Raw genomic sequence first — 23,245 nt, 5'->3', positions numbered from 1 at the left:
GGGACACAACATCCTGCTAAGGGACCGTGGGAGAATGGCTACACTGCTAACCAGAAGGGCATTTGCTGTTAAAGCAGGTTGGAAAATATATTTCATTCGCCGCAAAACCTTCCGAAGACAAACATTTTTCAACGAATTGTTCAGGGTTTTGCTAAAAAAGAAAAACCCCCAAAACCAAAAGTTATTTCGTTTATGGCAACCAAAAATTAAAAAAACATAGTGGAGTCCCATTTTTAGCTGACATAAACAGAAAACAAGCCATTTTGACAAAACCCCTGAAAAATATCAATAGAAAGGGACATATTCTTGTGCAAATTTCTGTTTGGTCAAAAGCCATTTTTTATCAAAGTGTGGATGAAAACTTTTTTGACTAGCTCTGTTTGCTGCGGGGATTTAAGCTGATCAGACTTGAACTCCTGGTTTCAGAAGCCCTAACACAGGTATTTATAATCAATGTTTCCTAACCCATCCCTAGCAGCTCGTGCGGGCACACTAGCTATCTATGCCTAGAGACATAAATGCAAGCACAGCATCAGGCATTTCAACCACAATTTTTGTCACTTTTAGCCCCAGTGATTTTGTTCTATACAGAGTCTACCATAATGCATGGCACCTTAGAGACTAACCAATTTATTTGAGCATAAGCTTTTGTGCGCTACAGCTCACTTCATTGGACTGAATGCATCCGATGAAGTGAGCTGTAGCTCACCAAAGCTCATGCTCAAATAAAATGGTTAGTCTCTAAGGTGCCACAAGTCCTCCTTTTCTTTTTGTGAATACAGACTAACACGGCTGCTCCTCTGAAACCTGCCATAATGCATGAGCATCCTGAAGAGCCAGACAGCACCGACTGTATTTTCAAAAGGCAGTGCCATCTGGGCAAACACGCCAGACATCATGGGCACATGTTCAGATTGGTGAGTGCAAAACAGCCACCTAACACACTGTAAAGGGAGCTTACACAAGTCAAGTGACCATTTGCATGAGCACTCACCTGTTCTGCATATGCAAATATGCATTTGCTTAGGTCTTTATCTAACTGCACCATGTATATTTTGCGGGCAGAAGAGATGTTTATATATGTGAAATTTGGTCTTAGGGAAACCAGTCTATTGTACAATTACATGGGGTCTGAACCTGTGAGGAAGGTGGCATGGTCTGGTGGGTAGGGGACTGAACTTGGACTCATGAGACCTTGGTTCTGTCACTGATCTACTGTGTCACCTGATGCAAGACACGTCCCCTTTCTGTGCCTCAGTTTCACTTCCTGTCTTGTGTCCCTCTTGAACGGATTGTAAGCTCTTTTGGGTAGGGGCTCCCTCTTACATGTGTTTATACACAACCTAGCACAATGGGACCCCAGTCTTGGTTGGAGTCCATAGATGCTACTGTGATACAAATAATTAATAATGCAAAGCGCTTAGAAACCCGCAAGCTCCACTGAGATGAATAGAAGTTGAGGTGCCCAGCATCAGGCCCAAGCAGTTTCAGAGCTCTACATTCCTGAATGCCCTCCTAGGCTCCAGGGTGCCGGCTTCTACCAGCAACTCTTTTATTACAGCATCTTGAGCAAAGGAAGCCCAGCAAGCATGTATCATTCCAGCTTCCCAGCAATGCCATCAGGCTAGTCTAAAGGCTGAGGCTTCGCAAAGCATGTATTCTCTCTAAGATCAACCAGAGCCAGCTGCAGAGGCTGGGTCACTGGATGAGCTGCTTGATGAAGTGCCCTTGGCATAGGAGCAGGGCACTGGACCAATGTACAAGGAGACCAGCCGGGCGACAGGAGTGACCAGCTAAGCTCCTTTCCCCAAAGAGTCCAGATTGCTTGGAGTCTCTTTCTAAGGCATCCCATCTGCCACAGCTTCCTGGGCTGAGAATGGAAATGCTGCGCAGGGAATGGAGGTATTTGGATCAAGGAGGGATGGCAAACCCACAGGAAACAAGAGAGAGGAAACTGGGTTCCCAGGAACAGAGGAGAAAACAAAAAGCCAGTTGGGAGGGGATGATAAATGCCAGTGCAGAGGGATTTAATTTCAGCAGATTTAGTCCACTGGCTGATGCTATGCAAGAATGAAGAAATATAATTACACAGGTACATTTTTATTAATGTTGTACTTGCATGGATCAGAAGACATGGAATAAAATTTTAAAAAGCAAAATATCCCTTAAAATTCCTGATTTAAAATGAAGACTGGATGGGTGGATACTGGTCCCTGTCTAGGGATCCTAGGAGCTACAGTAATACAAATAAAATTAATCATCATCATCATCATCAGATGGCTCAGGGGAATGGGCCTTTTCTACTTGATCATTAGTTTGATCTTGGCTCAGGTCACCCTGATTGCAAATTGTACAGCAGCCAGGACTGAACGACCATGCGGAGAGGGATCCTGTAGAAGTCCTCGAACCACTTCATTTCAGGGCTGAGGTGCATTAGTGGCGTGAATGTGGCTAGGCAGAGGATTGATCTCCAAGGCACACAACCTGGCCCTTCCCACCAGCCCTCGATTCGTGACAAGAATCAGTCTTTGCTCTTACCCGAGAAGGTGATGTTGAATCCCTCGTAGGACATGGAGAAGTCCGAGATGAAACGGATCTGAGCAGAGAAGTTCCCAAAGAGCCCGGCGCTGATGGGGGGAGGCAGGCGGGACCCGGTAAACTGTTTCAGCGGCTGGGTGAAGCTGCCATTTTCGGTGATGAGCAGGTAGTCATGGCCGCTCTCCAGATGAAAGGTGTGAAAGGTGAAGAACACACCTGTGGGGAAGAGAAGAGAGGCGCCCAGCTCAACAGGTGTTTCTACAGTGCCCAAACACTCAGTGCAGCCTGTTAACCTTCCCACTCCCCAAAACAGCAGTTCAACACCCGCCTCCCAAAAAAAGAAAAAGGAGACTGAAAAGACTGGGAGCATTTACTTTAGAGAGGACAGAAACAGGCAGAGAACAGGAGAGACCTAGGTGCCACCAATGCCTAAGGCTCCTGCAACAGCAGTGAACTGATGAGGTGAAATATACCCAGATGATCACAGCGGGTGATCCCAGGCCCCACGCTGCAGAGCAAGACGGAAAAACTAATAGGGGTCAGGAAGATGCTTTCCCTGGGGGGAGGTTATGCCAAATCCCTGCACCTTTCTCTGAAGTTGTGGTATTAGTCCCTGTGAGTGACAGGATACTGAATTAGATAGACCCTGGTCTTATCTGGTATTGCAATTCCTATGAGCAAGAAAGATTCTGCACTCTCATCCTGACAGCGTACGGCCAAAAGAGAAATTAAAACCGAACCAACAACTACTAAAGCCAGCCAGAGAAAGAAAAGCTCTCCCCTCTTCCCCCCTAAAAATGTAGGTTTCCATAGTTTGAACAATGAAGCTGGAAGGGTTTGACCCGGCCACATTTGTTAAGTATTTAGAGTCAGCAATGGATTTTTTAACATCTCCCTCAAACCTACACACTCGCAAAAACAGCTACTATTTCTAATTTCCACGGAGGCCTGCAGCTGGCTGGAATTCAAACACAATTAGAAATGGCAGCAGCAGCTTTTGTAGAGACAGGAAAGGCGGGCTCCTAGACTTCAGCGCTTGTCACATCAACCATCCAATGACGTTAACGGACTAAAGAAACATCAAGCAACAAATAAACCCCTTTGGCTTTTGTACAGCTTCTTTCATCCGAAGAGCTCAATGCACACTCCAAACTTTAAGGACCAGACTGTGATATCTGACCTCATGTTGACTTCTGCTTTACACTAGCCATACACTGAAATCAGTGGGGCTCCTGGTGGATTAAGTATAAGAATATCCCAATCTGGATTCTAATCAGTTACAGTTGAACTGTAACCCCTTTAGTGACACAAGTAGTGCCCAGTGGCACAACAAAGGTATTTCATTAAAAAACCCTAATTGCCAATGTATCAATTGCCAGACTGGATCAGGTCTGATGTCCATCTAGTTCTGTCTATGACAGCGGCCAGCACCAGATGTGTCAAAGGAAGGTGCAAGAACTCCACACAGTAGCAGATGCGGGATAATCTGGTTCCCACGTTAGGTCTCGTCCTGATTTCTAACCGTTCAAGATTGGGCAAAGCCCCGAAGCATGAGACTTAACATCCCTTCCAAACTGTCTGTTGGCATTCAGTACTATCGCTCTGGATATTAAGAACATAAGAGCAGCCAAACTGGGTCAGGCCAAAGGTCCATCTAGATCACACGAGGGGATCACACGAGGGGAGTAGCCGTGCCCTGTCTACCCTGGCACTTCACAGCGCCGAAACTTGCAGCGCTCAGGGGAGTGTTTTTTCACACAGCTGAGTGAGAAAGTTGCAGCGCTGTAAAGTGCCAGGGTAGACAAGGCCATAGCCTCTACTGTTAACAGAACAGAACCTGTTAACAGCTCTATAACTAAAGCCACAGGGCTGACTACAGACTCATTCAACAGAATTTGCAATTCTGACCACACCTTTGCTCTGGTCTGAAATTTACTGCAGCACAAAATGTGTCAGCCTGAAAGCCAATTTCTTTTTACCAAATGAGGGGGAAAAGAAATCATTTTGGTCACTCAGAAGTTATGAGATTAAAAAGAAAAAAATCCTTTTTTCAGACTTAAGTATCTTAAAAATTAAACTCTTTTTAAACTAAAATTTTACAGCCCATTAGTCCGTAATGTAAATTAGTGCCTTTGGACACCTAAAAAAAGCCATTACAACAACCCATCTGTTTCCTTTAGAAAACGAGTGTATTGCTCACATGCAGTAAGCAGAGCAAAAATTCAGAAAGATCTGGGAGCAGATGACTCATGAAATTGGTATTTGTGCTGCAGAGTATGTCACTGCTAGTTTAGTGGTCTAGCTGACTGAGAATCAGAACATTTCAGTTCCCTTTCTAGCTCTGCCACTGAGTTGCAATACCCTTCACTGCTCTAAGACTCGGTTTTCCCTTCTGTAAAATGGGGATAATGATTCTGAGCTCCTTTGTAAAGTGCTTGGGATCCACAGATGAAAAGGCGCTTTATGAGAGCTAACTGTTATTTTCAACCCAGAACACAGCAGGAAGAAGGACTAAAAGTTACCACATGAGAGCTGTTCTGTGGCCTATCAGAAGAATTGGTGTTCCTCAAACCAGCTCCGCCAGAAAATCATTAATGCAGTTGGCCTCAACTGGCATAACATTTGGCAGTCTCAACACAGCAGCTCAGAAATAATTAAATGGGAATCAGGGCCAGAGTGGGAAAGGGGAAAAAAGGGGGGCAGTAGTCTTCCAGACTCCACCCACAAAATGAGTCTTGCCCCCACATCAGAGTCACCAAATGAGACAGTACATTGTGAAGATGTTTAGAATATGATTGTGTTTGCTGCTTGGCATTGCTGAGGTCCCTGGGCTTGGCTCCCCTTCGGGGGGAAAGAATGTGCCCATAAGTTCTGCAGGACAATTTAGGCTTGGATTTTAATTGACTAGAAGGGGGAAAATTAAGTGTCGGCCTCTCCCAAATGCCATGCTTTTGTAAATTGCACCCATCTGTGACAACTCTCCCCCCAATATCTATATATATATCTATATATATATTATCATTGGGCATCTGAGTTAACCCCTCACTGAGGTGCATGGGGCAGCTCACTCTTCTCTGAGCTATTTTTCCAGTCTCTTTGAAGACTCAGCTCTGCCTCAGTTACACTCAAGGCACATTTTAAAAGTTTTGTTTGCAACCATCACAGCTAGAGGCCAACATCTTTCTTTTTAAATTGCGAACTGAGATTCTGGAGAATGAGGCTGCATCATCAGGGAAGGGCTGTATGGCACATGGGTGCGTTCCTGATGGTTTTAAGCCCTGATGGGCTTAGGAAGTCAACCTGCCCTCGTATAGAGACTGTCCCTCCCAATCTTGGACAGCCTTGGCTTTCAGGAATCATGGCAGCATGCTGAATGTCCTTGGAGAAGCAAGGGCGAGCCTTTTAGAAGGACCAACAACAATGAAGACAATGGGAATTGTGCCGGTTTGACACCAAGACTCTGTTACTTTTCACTGATGCTCACATGTATGGCTGGTGAAACGGAGCAAAAAAGACACTCCACGTGGCCCAGGATATAGTTCAAATTAATGAAAGGGGAGGGTGAGGAACCAATCAGCTCGCTTCTTCCCCCAGCTGACCAATGAGTGGCTAGAGCTTCTGGAGGGGGAGGCGCCAGGCCTGCATGCATGCAAGTGCTCCCCTCCCCAATTCACCTGGGGCCACCGCCAATCTCCGCTGGCCCCATCAAGTTCCGCCCCCCCTTGAGGTGGGGGTGGCATTAGCACCAATGTAAAATAACTGTAGAACCTGGATTATGAAAGAGGCTCAGATAGGGCAATTTGTTTGAAGATGCATTATAAAACAAGGGTTATAGAATTTCATGGCATGACAGAAGTGTTAAGTTTGGACTTAGCTTGGGGCGAGGGAGAGTTTCAAAGAGGATGTAGTGTGGGGGAAAAAGAACCAGTGATCAGAGATGGTGAGATCCTTGATGTTCAGACTAGAAAGTAACACCCCTACGAAAGATCGGAAGATCAAGGCTATTGCAGCAGATGTGAGCAGGAAGACGGAGAGTCTAGGTAAGCCCCAGGCAATGTCTGAGAGAAAGTGAGCCCGCCCCACAGGAGAGGAGGCGGGATTGATATGTCACTGAAAAATCATCCATTATAAATATTTCATTGGGGTCAGTGCGAATCAAAGACCCAATCTCAGGGAGTGCAGAGAGAGAAAGGGAAGGGTTGTGCCCTTGGGGGCACCGTGCAGAGTGGAGAACTGAGAGGGGAAGAGGAAAATGTGCTTGCAAAGCAGGAGGGAGGCCAGAGCCACTATTCTGGCAATGAAATTAAGAGTTTATTGCTGGTGAGAGAGGCCAGACTGACGGCTCCTGAAGAGGACATTTGTGGGAGTTTGGCACAAACCGGGGCAAGGCTAACTGCCTTGGTGCTGTGCCATGGCCCTGAGCTAGGAGTGGCAGCTTAGAGGGAGCAGATGGCAGTTCTGTCTCTCTGGACCGTGAAATCCTTTTCTCTCCACTGAGACAGCCAACACGGGCGCTCAGCTGACCTGTTGCAATAAGAGTTGGGGAGATGCCCCACAAAAAAAACATGGGACTTTTGCAACTGACTTCCACGGGAGCAGAAGCTGGCTTGAGATTTTCACAACTGATCTCAACAACCCCTTCCTCACCCCAAAACAAGGGATTTCGCTTTAAAAAGGAGGAAAGAGAGGGAATGAAAAAAAAAAACCAAGGAAAGAGGAATAAAAGCAGGAGAAAACAAAAGACAAAAAGCAAGTGAGTGAAAGAGAAAAGCGAGAGTGGGCTTTGCGTGTCAGCTCTCAAGGAAGGAGACAGAAAGCAAGTTAATAACCTTGCAAGAATCTCAAGATGAAAGTAGCTGCCACTGCAAGTGCTAAATCAGCAGCAGAGGTGTGGGAAAGAAGAGCTCATGAATGGAAGGGTGGATGGTGGTTACGGAAGCACCCCATCAACCAAACAAGGAGTCCTGAAGACAATAAAGAAAGGAGTAGTAAATGTCCAAAGCCGTGGTTTTCAACCTGTGCTCTGCAGACCCCTGGCGGGCCACAGACTACATCTAAGATTTCCAAAGGGGGCCCCCACCTCTGTTTGACATTTTTTAGAGGTCCGCAAATAAAAAAAGGTTGAACACCAGTGATCTAAAGGATGGGGCTTAGCAGGGAGCATGCATTTAGGAACATTCAGAATAACATGCAGACTGGGACACATTTTATAATCTGGCAGTGCTGTGGGAATGGTGGGACAATGTCCTCTCACACTGTTAGAAATGGCAAGCTGTTCTAGACTGTATGTCACTGGAAAGGTAACTTTCCACGGATTTGCTATGTGGTCTCGGTTTTGACTTGTGACCTGTGGGTATCAGGCTGATCTCATGTATAAGACCTGGCCACTCTGTAGCTATCAGTGCACACAGCCTTAAACTCCTCCTAACCTACATCAGAAAACTTCTCTCCCACTCACAGACACAAGCTGCTTTGTGAAAGACAACATGGAAATAACAACAAAATGTCAGTCACGCATTAGGAAGCCCAATTGCAAAGAGATGGCAAACACGCTATGGAACACAGGAAAAGATCCCTCACTTCAGCATCTTATCAGAAGCTGGACCACCCCCCGAAAGACTCAGTAAATATCCAAGCAGAACCACTGCAAAGCTCCAGCAAGTACAGTTTATTGTGTCTCCAATGTGAGCAATCCCCATGCAAGATGGCACAACAATCTCGAACAGATTCAGAACCTGGCAGCTGGAAACTCAATCAGTTCCCAGCCACGAGTGCTGCCAGTCCAACAACGGGACAATGAAAGCTGTGTCAGCTCCCCAATACTGGTACCGAAGAAGATGCTGGACTGAAATGCACTGGCAGAGCTGTGTATGAGGGGGGTCAAAGCCTGGAACAGCAAGACGATGCTGCAGGTCTGGGCTGGGGTGCATTGGCAGAGCTGTGAGGAAGCTCAGTTCTGGAGTGAGGTATGGACTGAGGTATGCTTTAAAAGCTGTGTTGTGAGCCCAGGACTAGAACAGTAAGGCGCGATACGATTCTGAATGGAGATGCTTCAGTAGAGCTCTGAGCAGCCTGAAACTGGAATAGCATGGGGTGCTGCAAGTCCAAATTAAGCTGGCATTGGTCAATAAGTGAGTGTTGCAAAGGGGAACTCATCACATGCCTGTTGGCAATGCTGGTCACACCAGAGCGGTTAGCATTCTGCCTTTAATGAGCACCAAATTCAACTGCAATGTTAGAGAACAGATGTTCAGAGATGAGGATGTAACAACAGACAACATTCTGCAATAAGGGGGTGGTGGTACTGAAGTCAGTGAGGCTACATTGGAATAACTGGGAGCAGAATTTGCCCCAATTTCTGCAAGCCTCTTCACTTCCCACCAACCCAAATTCATCCCATCTCAATCTCTGTTACTTTCACCTGGGATCAATCAGCTCCATTGCTTCTTACTGTAGGTAAGAGAGAGGTTGCTGAACAGGGCTGGGAGATCTCCGTGTAATGCCTTATTCTGCAATTTAATGCAGTAAAGCCTAGCAAAAACAGATCATTAAGAAATTGTGCACGGCTTCAATAAAAACAGAATGTATATACAGCACATCACAGTCCGGCCTCTGGCTACATTTTGTTGCCATTCACAAAATCATTAGATAAAAGGAAAACTTCAGGCACGCTCCCCTTTTCTTGTGTCGGTAAATAAATGCGGCTTGTCTGAACTCCAGGAACAATGAGGGAGTGGACTGGCTGACATAAAAGGCGGCTTGGTGCCAACTTCTTATAATTGGGTTATGTCCTCTGTTGTATCTTCTCCTTTCCCACTCAACTCTAATTTGGTTTCATGTTCTCCTGATTTCCCCCACTAACACAGCAGCATGGCCCCTGCATGCCTAATCCAGGGGGCTGCAGAAATACAGGAAGGGTGACTCAGCGAGGTACAGGGGCAGAGTCCCAAACTGCTGAGTCAAACCCTGACAAGCAAAGTGCCTTTGAATGCAGACAGCCTGCTGGGGCAAGGAAAGAGATTCCACTGCTCGCTGGTATTTATTTCCAGCAGGTTGCTGGCAATTAGCACTGGAGGAAGGATCCTAGCAAGGGAAAAAGGAGATTAAAAAGACAACCCAACACATACACAGTAACACAGTCTCTCTTCCCTCTGGCCCATAGGCTGTTTTTACACTTTATATTTTCCCATCTGTGGTCAGATACTATTGTGGACACAGTGCTGGGGGGGGTACGCGAATTTTAACCGTGAGCCAGATTTTCCAAAGAGCTCAGGCTTTTGCGTGCATTGCTGAACCGGCTGTAGCAATGGCAGGACACTTTCGGAGAATTTACAAAAAGAAAGATTAGTATAGACACAGCCCCACAGTTTGAAAATGCAGCTTGTCTTGGGCAAGAGATATTCTTTTCTTCGGGGGTCGGGAGCACATCCACCGTCTGCATTACCTCTTACGAGAGGGTGTCAGGTCTCTGTATTGTGCAGTAGCTTAGCAACAGGATAATGCAACGTCTCTCATCAGAAGAGCTGAATCCAGGGCAGAGTGGATTAATGAAGAGTGGATTGGCATTGCTCAATGGGAGACTTTTCACGCCACATGAAGGCTCCCGAAATGCCCTGTGCTTTTCACTGACACGTTTATATGCTTTAATAAAAATGGGTCTTGCAAAATTGGCTAATGCTAGCTCTCACGGGCTGCTACCTGGTATGAACAGAGGGACATGGTTATATAAGGGATATAAACCTTCCTCCCCAACCCTTAATTCAGGTTGGTTTAGGAAGAAACTTCCCAGTGAGCCAGAGCAGCCTGGGTATCACATCTAATCTGATTTCCAGTAAGACGCTGTCACAAAGTAAACCTAGGCTTGGAAGTAGCTCCTTGCACGCTGAAGCCAGGCATCTGGGGGGCCTGACTCCTGGCCTCCAGCTCAATGAGAGGCAGAAGAGTGAACCTACATGATGGAATGACGGAGTATTAAGCAGTCGGACCACGATAATACTTTGTATGCATGCAGTGGTTTTCATGCGAGGATCCTGACATGCTTTCAAAAGGTGGCTTTGGTTTTTTGCTCTAGACTGACAGGTTGGGAAGCAGAAGCACAGAGAATCGGACTAATTGCCCAAGGTCATGCAATGATTCAGTGGCAGAGCTAGCAGTGGAACCCAGGAGTCCTGACTACCAGTCCTTTCTTGTGACCACCAGACATCATTGCTGTCTCTTGTGGAACGGCGATATCACTTCTGAGCAGACATGGGTCTGCTAGGATGTGCCGCAAGGCCACTGAGAATGATTTCACTTCCTTACACAGATGGACCTGAGCAGTTCAGTTCAGCAAAAAGGAGCTGGACCCAGGGCCCTCTATAATGAGGATCTGTTCAGATATGGCATTCTGCTTCAGGCCATATGGAAGACCAGTACCAGAGGTAAGATTTACTTATGGATTGGGACTTCACCAAAGCTTGCAGAGCTTGAATGTGAGGGTTTAGGTCCACCTACCTATGTTATTATGCCACCTCTCCCCATTCAAGAGGAAAGACAAGGTGCTTCTGAGAAAGCCTTGGTTGTATTACCCAACCCTCGGGCTCATTCCCATATCACTTTTGCGAGGACTGACGGGAAACAAAAGAGAGAGATACCAACACATGCTGGCTATTTTTGGGTTGCCCTTGTCTCTTCTGCAAGCCAACCATCATCTTTACATGGGATGCTGTCCCCTCACTATCCCGCAGCAATGCCTCTTTTCCAAACCACCCTAATCTAAAGGTTTCTCACCTTTGCCGTGAGAAGTTTCTATCACCCAGGTGCAGTTCAAGTTATTGGGGTAGAAATCAGGAAAGCCTGGGGATAAGATGGTGCTGCTGGAGCCGCGGATGTAACCTCCACAAAGAGCTGCAAAAATCAAACATGCTAAAATCAGACAAGCCAATGGAGTGACTGTGAAAAAGGAGACGAGCTAGAGAGAACTAGGCAGGGGTATTTAGGACAGAAAAGGCTCTTCTTCCCTTCCCCTTGAGGAAAATGTGATGAAATCCTCACTAAGTACATTTAGAACATACAAAGGAAATACTTCTCTATGTGGCATGTAGCAGTCAGCCTATGGCACCCACTGAAGGAGGGGACCCATGCTAGCTGCAATGGATGACTAATTTTATGACCAGTGATAGTACCCATAGTTACGGCTAATCTAAACTCCTGCATCAGGGCATACACTTGATTATTGCACAGGTTAGGGAAAATAACCCTCCCCATTCCCTATGCATAGCTTTGCACTGTGGCAAATTGCATTATACGTGCCTTCATTTTCTTGCATCACCTGCACTCTGGGCATTGCCAGAGACCGAATGCCAGAGCCAATGGCCCAATGGCCAAGGATTGAATGGGCCATGGGGATTCAACTACCTGTTTGCTCGCCAAGAAACTGTCCCAGATCAGACCGGGTGCACACTCAGGGGGCAGTATGGGGGAAAGCGTTCTGCTGCTGCTACACAGAAAAGTTACAACAGACCTTTGTTGTCCAGATCTGTAAATTGGACACCTCTGATGCAAACTAAATTCACCCTAAAACCCATCCCCACCAGCCCCTCCAACAAACCACAGACATTCAGAAGGATATTTATTCTTGGGGAACACCAACATGCCTCCCCCCAGGGGAAACTCTGCTTGTGAAATCACAAATAAGAGTCACAGAGCAGGTGCTGTTAAAACTCAACAATCCCTGCTCCGGGCCCCTCTGGTACTGTGGTAGCTTCAGTGAAAACTGGAGACACACAGCATCACGATCATTGCCCTGGACACCCGAGGTACTGTGGCATTCCAGTCACTGCAGAGGTTTAATCGTATTGACTGTACATAAAGACCAGCTTGTAGTGCCTTGTGCTTCAGCCATGTGATTTCACATCAGCCCGACACAGGACTCTGAGAATTCACCACTCTTGGGTTCCCCTCCTCCAGATGTTCTTTTCCAAAACCCTTACCCTCACAGCTGGGCAGAGGCCTGCTCCACTGGAAGTTGGGCTCACACTCCAGGGCCTCTCCGTCGCTCAGGGTGTAGCCTGAATCACAGCTGAATGTCACCAGAGCTCCCACATAGAAATCGTTCCCATGTCGCTGTCCATTTACGGGGATCCCAGGGTCCAAACAATGGTCTGACTGGAGCTTCACAGCTGCAGCAAAGAAACCATCAGAGATTTAACGAGAGCAACCAGAAGGCGGCTGCACGAGGAGGAGGAATTTTATCATGAACTTTTAAATCACTCCTATGTTATCTGAGAAATGTGCACAAGACCTGGGCTGGCCCCAATTCTGCTCCCCAGACCTGCATCATCCCTGGGCTGGGAAGCACTCAGACAACATGGTGTTCACTGCCTGGAATGGGAAAGTTTGGTGTCACTCAGCTGTTCAGGAGTGGCAGCGAAAGGGTGGGGCGGGATACCAAGGATTGGTGGGGGTCAGGGCTATCTCCACCAAAAAGTTCTGATAGCAGCTGCAGCAGGGCTGAAGATTGCCCTTGAACTTCCCAGGACAATGACTGGTGCTGCACCTAGTGGAAGGGCTTCAGCTGGATCCCTCTCAATTTAAACAGGGAGCAGCAGGTGGTTGGGTTTCTCTCTTCAGGTCCTTGGACGATGGAATTTGCTTCCACTTTGGAATGCCAGAGCCTAGAGCCTGTACCCTTCCAGGCATACAGCAAAGCTCCTCAACTGAGCAAAGGGGGTGTGTGTGTGTGAAGGTTTTGTTGAAGGAGATGATGATTGACAAGTGTTGTCATTATCAACATCATTGTGGGGTGATTATTCTGGACCGTACAGTCCCAGATAGCAAATATATTCCTTGCTTTTGTTGAGTTTGTTTGTAGTTTGTTGCTGGATATAATTTACCTCTGTGTGAGACATATTTATTTATATATGCAAACACCCACATATTTTATATCTATGTGTATAGATAGATAGACAGACTGATAGAGAGACACACCAACACCTTAGAGCAACTGACAGGTGGTGTTTGAAGAGAGAAAACAAGAAAAAAAGACTGCCGCTGAAGTCAACAGAAGATGCATGAGTTGCACAGACAGTATCTGAGAACGCAGCTTGCCCATAAACATGTGTTTCACTCAGTCAATGCACATCCAGATGCCACTGCAATGGGCATGTTAATCAATGCAGATAACGACAGCCACCGAATAATAATCACAATGCTTAACAAACCCAAGTTCCTCTCTCTAGCCAAGCACCCTCCTCTGACTCCCATACAATAACTTGAACATCTGCAAGGATTGCACTGTCATGGGTAGTTGACAAGCTGGGATTCTCACAGGCTGTTCTTCTGAGGTGCCACTGATTAGTCTCAAGGTGAGGGGATAACACAGAAAGAGGGAGTCGAATCGGCTTCCTTACAAAATAATTCTATTCTGAAGATGTTGTTTCACGTTGTTGCAAATGACATAAAATAAATACCAATAAAGATGATCCCAATGAAGAGGGTGTTATCAGATTGCAATAGCTTGAGGTCCTCAAAACACTTAGGAGAAACAGCGCTAACTGCATGTCAGAATGGAGAAGTAGCTCCAATGGGCCTTTGATTGAGTCCCTTGTGCTGCTAGATAGTACACTTACTTTCATATCGGATCTGAAACCCGATGTCGGAGTGGCTTTTGTCAGTAGAGAAGAGGAGGTAGAGGTAGTTGCTGGTGCTAATGAGGAACTGGGGCACTTGAGTCCCATCATAGACCCCTATCAGCGGGGAGGAATAGGACCTGCCGTCTCGCACTTCCAGGGTGTCGTAATTCACCTCAGTCTTAAACCTGCCAGGGACATAAAGAAATTGGCATTTTCCATGTTATAATTCTGAAAAGACTAATAACAGAGAGGCAACGCAGTCCAGTGCACAGGAGACTGGACTAGGAGTCCTGAGCAAAATTCATGGTTCTACCACTGGCCAGCTGTGTGACCTAGAGCAAGTCATTTCCTTGCTCACCTTTTGTCTGTCTGGTCTATCTAGAAGCTAAGGGCCCGATTTTTAAAGGTATTTAGGCAACTAGGCACTTAACATCCATTGAAGTCAGTGAGTTTTAGGCCCCAAGATACTTTTGAAAATTTCATTAGGCCTTTAAAAATCTGGCCCTACACTCGTTGTGGCAGGAACTGTCTCTTACTATGCGTACATGCACTTTGTTGTGTTGATTTAGAGAGATGGTGTGGCTCAGTGGACTGAGCACTGTGCTGGAATTCAAGAGAAATGGCTCAATTCCTGAGTCTACCACAGAGCCATTCTGTCATCTGGAATGAATCAGTTCTTTCTCGTCTTTCTCTGCACCTTTCTTTCCTCTCCCATCTTTTCTCTGTCCTGTGTAAGCTCTTTGGGCCAAGGAATGACTCCTGCTAGGTGTATGTGCGGTGCACAGCCCAATAGGGCTTCCAAGTGCTATTGTAATAGAAATAATAATCGTAATATACAGAAGCATGATTATCAGAATGACTGTGAGAAGCAGCAGCCACTATAAGTATCAATTCTATAATCCCAGACATATATGCGCTCAGCGGGCCAAACCCCAGTCAATTCCCCCACTGAGCAACATTCCTGTTTGGGGTCAACTGGAATTGCGGCTAGTCAGCCTCTCTGAAATTAGCGACCACTATGGAAGATTTAGCCCTAAAATAAGGGCTTTGATTTAAATCCATCATGTGTGAATTTCTCCACGCAGTCCTATCTCAGGAGAGAGACATGTAATGAATGTGCTAAATTCATCCGTGATGTACATGGAGTTAAACCAAACATCTCATTTTTGGAATATGGAAAAAAAACATTATGAAAATGTTTCCACAGTTCTTCAGACAGTTCTCTGTAATACGTAAGGGAAAAGAAATTTGTTGCAGCCTTTCTGAAGCAAAGTCACGTCCAGAATGTAATGTTTTTTAAAAAATTGTATCCCAGTTATTTCTCTGGCCCTCATTAACATAATGCGCGAGTACCTCACAGAATGTACTTATCCCCGCAACACCCCTGGAGGTTTTACAGAAAGGAAACTGAGATACAAAGTGACTCGTCTTAAGTCACTATGCTGGAGCACAGAATTGATTCCGGAGTCTCCCAAGTCCCAAGCAACTGTCCTACCCACTGCACCATGCTTCCTCTCGTAAGTTTGAAAATCAGAAACAGCTCAACTTGTTCTTAGCTCTGGCTAAAAATGTAGGTTAGCTCTTATTTTAACCCTCCGAACCTGTTGGCTTACTCATCCTCAATGCTGTCTAGATTTTAGCAAACGGTAGTCAGAGTGCAGAACTGGGAAACAGGAGCCTGATGGTTCATATATGACTGTGACACTGAATCCATTTGCAGCTCTATGACCTCTCAGCCTCAGTTCTCCTATTTGCAAATGGAGGTAAGAATACTTATTTACCCAGCTGGTAGGGCTGTGGTGAGGATTAGTTCGTAGACAGAAAGGAGAGCTGATTGAAAAAAGGGAAAATATTTCCTTTAAAAAAAAAAACAAAAAAAAAAACCCTTTCCTGATTTATTCATTTATTTCAATTTCAAAATTTCACATTTTCAGAGGAAGGTGGGGTGGAGGAAGAGATTACCAGCTGTAGAGTTGGTTGAATGACGGGAAAAATATCACAAAAAAAAAAGTCCACTGAATGCATCCGATGAAGTGAGCTGTAGCTCACGAAAGCTTATGCTCAAATAAATTGGTTAGTCTCTAAGGTGCCATAAGTCCTCCTTTTCTTTTTGCGAATACAGACTAACACGGTTGCTACTCTGAAACCTGACAAAAATACCTGATCGTTATGCAAATTTTTGAAAAAATGTGCAAAATACATCACCTGACTATAACAGAAAGCTCATAAGTGCTACTTTGTAGTGCTGGATATAAAGCCTGACGAAGGATCTGTCTGAAGTCAGTGGGAATCTTTCCATTGACTTCAGTGAGCACAGGATTAGACACACAGGCAGTACTAGTTAATAGAAGCCACGCTATTTTTTATCCTTAATGACTACCTGTCAAATGTAATTTTGATGGGATATCCCGGCTGCGCCTCTATCACCCACACACAGTTCAGAGAGTCCTTGTAGAAGCCAGGCCAGCCCGGGGACAGGATCATTCCACTCGGAGAAGTCAGATGGCCACCACATGGAGCTGGGGAAAGAGGACACAGGAATCAGGCGAAAGGTTTAATTAGCGGAGTTTACTCCCTCGAGTCCCCTGCAGACAGTAAGGATGCTGATGTAAGACATGCCAGTTCCTAGACTGGCAGGGTCAGTAATTTATGTTCACAGTGAAGTTAGGGCTCATGAAAGTGGACAGTCTGGGAGGTTGAAATCTACGAATGCAACATTCCCCATGATACTCCCCAACTTACAGGCCTCAAACCTGCCCTGTAGGCATAAGGACAGCTTGGTCTTCACGGCCCAGTTGGGACTTAATGTCTCTCTGTTGTGACAGCCATCAAAGCCTTCAGTCAGTTCCAGCTCTGGCAGCGGGTTTACGAAATGGGCACTAGGGCTAAGACCCAACAAACTCACTTTCCACAGGCCAACAAACAGCTACCAGGCGTTAATGACTCTCAGTCACTAAGGACCAGAGTTACAAAGGTGTTTAGGCACCTACAGATGCAGATTGGGGCCCAGTGGGAATTTAAGAAGTGACTATTGTGTTAGGTGCTTAATTCCCATTGGCTTTCAATGGGTGTTAGCTGCCTAATTTGCTCAGAGGCTTTAGTAAAGCCCACTAGGTGCCTACATGCCTTTGCAAGTCTGACCCCAAGGGCCTGATCCATTGATTTGACAGGGCATTGGACCAGCCCTTCCCACGCTGTGTCCTAATCAGTGATTCAAAAGCAAAAAATCAGTTTCTCAAAAACATGAGCCATCCAGTGTCTCCCAAACCTCCCACCTGCTGTCCACCTTGTTGGTTTTGAGGGAGAAGATGCTCTTTTTCCAGATATGGACTTCTTGTCTAGTAATTTTCCAGACACCAACCAGTATTTCATGGAGAAAAAGTGGGTGAGATGACGTCTTTTATGGGACTAACTTCCGTTGGTGAGAGAGACAAGCTGTTATTCACTTTTACACATATACTTTTTCCTTTTTAAGAACTAATTAGAAAATTTGCATTTAATTGAGAACATACTGGAGGGCAAGTCAAAGGCAAGCCAAGAGATCACGCAGAGAGAAGTACAAGTTAATAGAGCTGGGTTATCAAAGCTTACACAGATAAAAGTCGATAAAAATATAATTTTATTTATATATTTCCCCTCCCCTGACCAGCTAGAGACATATGCAAAGTTAAACACTCAGGCTCACAAAGGGAATGGAAATACTGAGCCAGCCCCACAAATATTTCATTTGCCAACTCCCTGCAAAAATCAAATAAAAACAAAACAAAAAAAGCATTCTCCTACTGAATTACAATCATTCTGGACAGCAAGTACCCTCTTCTCCCTTTAATGGAAAAGACAATAAAGTATCCTCCATGCTATTTGCAGACTGGCATTAAAGCATGGATGGCCAATTGCTGAAATTATTTCTCAATACTTCAGCACATCTGTAATTCAAACACTTGCAAATATCACTTCCTGGCATCTCTTCTCTGAGAACAGAGAGGGAAAGAGGCCTTTTAATTTCTAACAAGCTCTTTTCATTTCATTTCTGTTTTCCACACTGGAAACTTTAAAGCACCAGAAGCTGCTTTGAAATCCATATCAGAACCTTTAATTTTATCCCCACTCCCTTTTGTGTGTGTGTGTAGTCACAGACATATTGGCATGGAGCTGTAACTGCAAAACATCCAATTCCAGAGTTCATTATAGGGGTCTGATGTACTACACAGTCATTGATAGACTGAAGATTCATAGACAGGCCTGAATTTCTATAGCAAGAAATTCATTGTTCATTTCACTGCAAAGGCCTTTTGCTTCTTCTATTATTGAAAGAATATATAAGATTTTTGGTCTCAACATTTTCCTTTTTCTTTTCTTTACATCTCACCATGAGACTTGTGGTAAAGAATTTTATTTTTGTTATTAGCAAATGAAAGCTTTTTGTGTTTGTGTGTGTGTGTGAAGAAAAACACCTGTTGTAGACAGATCTGAACTAATAAAAAAATCCCATAATTTATCTGGAAAAAAAAAGAGTCACAGAATTAATCACTCAGTGATTATTTGGTTTGTTTAAGTTTCTAAGGAAGCTATAGGGTGAAGACAAGAGTCCAATGGTACATAAATCACATCTGGAGCTGGGGATTAGAACCCTGGTCTTTCAGCTCGAAATAACACAAGCTTCTATGTGTGAGACAACAGAAGTCTCCTTTAGGGTCCAGTGCTGCAAAGAATGATGCATAAATTGAACTTTATCCATGGTGTGGTGCCCTTTGATGTCATTGGGGCTCTTCACAGTGTGTAAAGCACGTAAGAAAGCTTTGTAGGATTGGGGCACCAGTGGGAAGTGGTAGTAGCTTCCTTCTCTCTTGGCTGCAGCCACTAGTGGGAGATTTCTCTCTCTCTCTCTAACACTAACACACACACAGCCCATTAAATTGTGTATTTAGGGTTTGATCTTGCAACATGCTAAGCACTCAGGCCCTGATCTAGCAAAGAATTTCATCTTAAGCACATGAGCAGCCCATGTTCTTCAATGAGATTATCCATGTGCTTAAAGTTAAGCACATGCTTTGCTGGATCAGGGCCAGATTCAAGTCCTCATGTATTTAATCTCCTAACCAAAAGAGACTGTCCTGGCACTAAATCATCCCTGCGGTCGGGGAGGGGATACAGCAATTTACCTTCACATCTCAGCACCGCATTGTTCCAAACCACGTTGCCTTCCTTCAAGATGCAGGTGATGGTCTCCGACCCGTGGGTACGTATGAAGCCCTCATCGCAGAGGAAGGATACGGAGCTGCCTAGCTGGAGACTGTCGCCGAACCGCTTCCCATTGACGGGCACCCCAGGATCGGGGCATTCATTGTGCCTGAACGCTGCAGGGGGTGACAAGATGGTGGTGAGTCAGCAGTTTCCCCGCCCAACCTCTTGCCAATGTAGAAATAACCAGGTCAGACCCAAATCCAGTATTTTCACTTTCACAGAGCTTCATGGTGCTTGATCCTGCACCACTGAAGGCAACATTGACTTCAATGGGAGCTGGCCCAAGCAGAGACAGAACAGCACAGGTGGTCAGGTGCTACCCTAAAACTTAGAAGACCTGAGTTCAAGTCCCTGCTCTGCCACAGAATTCATCTGTAACCTTGGGTAAGTCACTTAGTCTCTCTGTGCTGCTTCAGTTCTCCATCTGTACAACAGTGTTAATAGCACTTCCCCACCTCACAGAGACGCTGTGAGGATAGTTATGGTAAAGATAACAAAGCACTCAGATGCTATGGTTATGGGGCCCTCTAAGCACCATAGATAGATAGATCAGGTCCCTCAGCTGGAGGTGAAGGGTAGAGCTGGTTGAAAAACACAGCATAAGCTTATGCAAAACTTCCACCTCCTAGACATTTTTGGTCAAAGTTCAAAACAAATTTCAAGCAGCCCTAGTGGAAACAATAATACCATCTAACTTTTACATTGTGCTTCTCAACCATAGATCTCAAAGTGCTTTACAAAGCAGGTCAGTACCATTATCCCCATTTTACAGATGAGGAAACTGAGGCACCAAGAAGGGATTTGACTTGCCCACGGTCACCCTGCAGGTCAGTGGCAGAGCCAGGAACAGAGGCAGGGTCTCCCAGTCCAGAGCCTCCACCTTACTCTCCCCATGCTGTGGTCTCTGGCAGGCCCTCCCAGAGGAAACACCACTTTTTAGCTCCTCGAGCTAAGTAAATCATACAAACACAGTAAGTCTATTCATCAGACTGAAAGCTCTAGAGACCGGAATTTTCAAAGTAGCCAAGGGAGTTAGGAACCCAACTGCCAGTGATTTTTCATGGGATTTGAGTGCCCTACTCACATGGGCTCTAGGAAATCCCAGCCTAAAATTTTTTGTCCATATGGCAGGTACAGGCTGAGCAGCGGCATTGCAAGCTTCCCCACCAATGTGTCTCAGCCTTGGAATTTCGGGTGAGGGTGTCCAGTTGCCCTGTCCTTTTAGGTCCCCAGCCTCTGCGTCCAGGGATGCCAATGGTGCCAGTGAGGGCCGGCTGCACTGGTGGGTCTCTGAGGTGGAGACTGAGGGCTGGTCTACATTAGAAAGTTAAGTCAACCCAGCTACATCGCTTAGGGGGTCTGAAAAATTCACACCCTTCAGAGACCTAGTTAAGCTGACCTAAGCCCCAGTGTAGACAGCGCAAGGTCAATGGAAGAACCTTCTCTGCCGCTGCAGTAAATGTCTACACTACGGTGCGAGTGCTAGGGCTGCAGCTGTGCCACTGTATTGTTTGCAGTGTAGACAGAGCCTCTGACGGCAAACTTGTTCCACATAAGCAATGACCAGCTATCAGACAGCAATGACGTGTGCCCTACTCCAGCCTGTACTGCATTCAAACCACTTAACTAGGGGCTAACTCTGCCCCATTGCCACTCCCCTGAGCCGTCCATTCTCTCCATACGCACACGGTTTTCATGACTCCAGCATCACCGACACAAACGGTATTTTTCACTTGATAACAACAGGCAGAATTAAGGGTGGCTTTATGGATGAGGCTCTGTTCTGGGACTTCGGGGGTTGAAATCCTGGCCTCCCTGAAGCTGAATGACCTTGGGCTAATAACTTCATCTCCCTGTGCCTCGGTTCCTCACCTGCAAAGTGGGGATGATAATTTCTCACCCTCGGAGCGGTGCTGTTAGGACAAAACCACTGACATTTGAGAGGTGCTGAGATAATACAGGGATGGGAGCCATGGAAACACCTGCAATAACCCCCTTTACAAAACTTCACTTTTGAAAGATTTGAAATTGCACAAAAACATTGCCTGAGAGAATTTCCCTAAAGCTCCGGAAATGCCACAAAATAAACAGCTAACAAGGGGCATGTGTGCACAGAGGGGCAATAAACTGACAGAATATGAAAGGTTTGAGGACCTGAGGCTAACAGGAAGAGCACTTGAACCACGGTCTGCCATGAAATATCTGACCTCAGTCATTACTGCTATTATAAAATGAAGGAAACAAAGTAATTACCTTTTTATGTATTGCAAAATTGAAAATGGAATTGCATGTACCCATAGATACAGGGTAGTTTTCAGCACTGGCCTTTATCAGCAGTTAAAAACCAAAGCAATCAATCAAAAAGCAAGAATTCAATCTTAATGTTCCATTAAGTTTAGAATTATGTGTGCCATACCTGAACAAAGTTTCTTCTCTGGTTAGCATCATGTGAAAGGCAGCAGTACCCACATCAATTGCACACCTATGCTCTTACAAGTGTAATGCACTTATCTGTCTGAGATGAGTTCTGGACTACGTCTGGAGCAATCTTATCGGCACAGCGCTACTATGATCTGTGAAGACCGCTTTGAGTTAAGAAAGGGGGAACATCTGGGTTGAATATCACAGTCTCCATTTCCTTGTGCTCCCCGACTGTCTATTCTATGCATCTGTTGTCCCTTATCAGATCCTTAGGTTGTAAGCTCTTTGGAGGGGGGAAGGGGAGGGCAGGTGTTTTGTTACATGTTTATACAGTGCCTACCACACTGGGGGGTCCTGGTTCATGACTGGGGATCTTAGGTGCTAATGGAACATAAATAAATAACAAGGACACCCTTGCTAACAGTGGTATCTACTGGACTGTGAAACGTAGAAACTTGGGTTCCATCCCTACATTGTTATCCTCTCAACCAGTGTCAAGGAAGTGAATGGTTGACAGCTTTAGAAAAGATGAAAAGAAAGGGACAAACTCTTTGCTGGTATAAATGGGCAAAAAGAATTGGAGTTGACAGGATTCATTTACAACAGCAGATAATTTGGCCTACAAACCTCTTCATACAGGGAGTAGCCAGCACGAGACTTTCCCGTCCTCAGGAGTTCAGGACAGAAGAGACTTCTGTCTGGGGGCAGAATGTTGCGGGCCTTGCCCTCAGTTCATCGTTAACAGCAATGCAAAGCAGCACAAGCAGAGGGGCTGGTGTGCCTTTTCTTCTGAAGCACCAAGTATTAGTCACAGCCCCAAGCAGGCCACCCTACCTGAAGAGCCTGATCTGAGGTGGCAAATGAGTTCTCAAGAGCTGCATTTTTTTTTAAAATGGCTGATTTGCAGTCATCAGCAGGCAAGACGATGAATTTAGCAGTGCCACTAACTGCTTTTATAGCTTGAATCATTTATCGTTTCTGCTGAGCAGGGTTAATAAAGTTCTTTGGGACATTACAGGGTAACATGACAGTCAATTGTTATGGTCATTTGCATTCACTTGAACATGGAAGGCCTGAATTTATGTAAAGCCAGACATAACCCTGTCTGTTTCCTTCCTTCATTGTGTATAGTGTCTCTCCCACTGTCCCCAGAGGCTCTGCATGCCTCCCAGTGAATAATGATAGCACGGAACATTTATACGGCACCTTCCAACAAAAGAACTTAAAGCACTTCACAGGGTTTTTTTAAAATCAACCAAACCTCTGTCAGATAAGCTTTCATATGTTACAGATGCGGAAACTGAGGCACGTGAGATCCTGACTCCCAATCCCCTGCTCTTACCCTAGATCCTGCTTCCTTTCCGAGCTGGGAAAATTACCCGTCCTGTAGTTATGGCACCAGCCTGGGACTTGGGAGACCCAGGTTCGAT

General features: G+C 45.6%; 1 protein-coding gene across 1 annotated transcript in view; it reads right to left on the bottom strand.

Moving 5' to 3' along the window:
- CSMD2 (CUB and Sushi multiple domains 2) overlaps positions 1-23,245 on the bottom strand; it is a 536,402-nt gene that overhangs the window by 172,669 nt on the left and 340,488 nt on the right. The window contains exons 15-20 of the mRNA XM_077837745.1: positions 19,313-19,507; positions 16,531-16,669; positions 14,148-14,335; positions 12,510-12,698; positions 11,308-11,424; positions 2,539-2,754 (exon numbers count right to left, since the gene is read on the bottom strand). Coding sequence (XP_077693871.1) covers positions 2,539-2,754; positions 11,308-11,424; positions 12,510-12,698; positions 14,148-14,335; positions 16,531-16,669; positions 19,313-19,507 — 1,044 coding nt within the window. The remainder of the gene's footprint in view (positions 1-2,538; positions 2,755-11,307; positions 11,425-12,509; positions 12,699-14,147; positions 14,336-16,530; positions 16,670-19,312; positions 19,508-23,245) is intronic.

This window comes from Eretmochelys imbricata, chromosome 19 (assembly GCF_965152235.1).
Source record: "Eretmochelys imbricata isolate rEreImb1 chromosome 19, rEreImb1.hap1, whole genome shotgun sequence".
NCBI classification, from domain to species: Eukaryota; Metazoa; Chordata; order Testudines; family Cheloniidae; genus Eretmochelys; species Eretmochelys imbricata.
The sequence above is the reverse complement of the archived record's forward strand: the minus strand, read 5'-3'. Positions and strand labels throughout refer to the sequence as shown.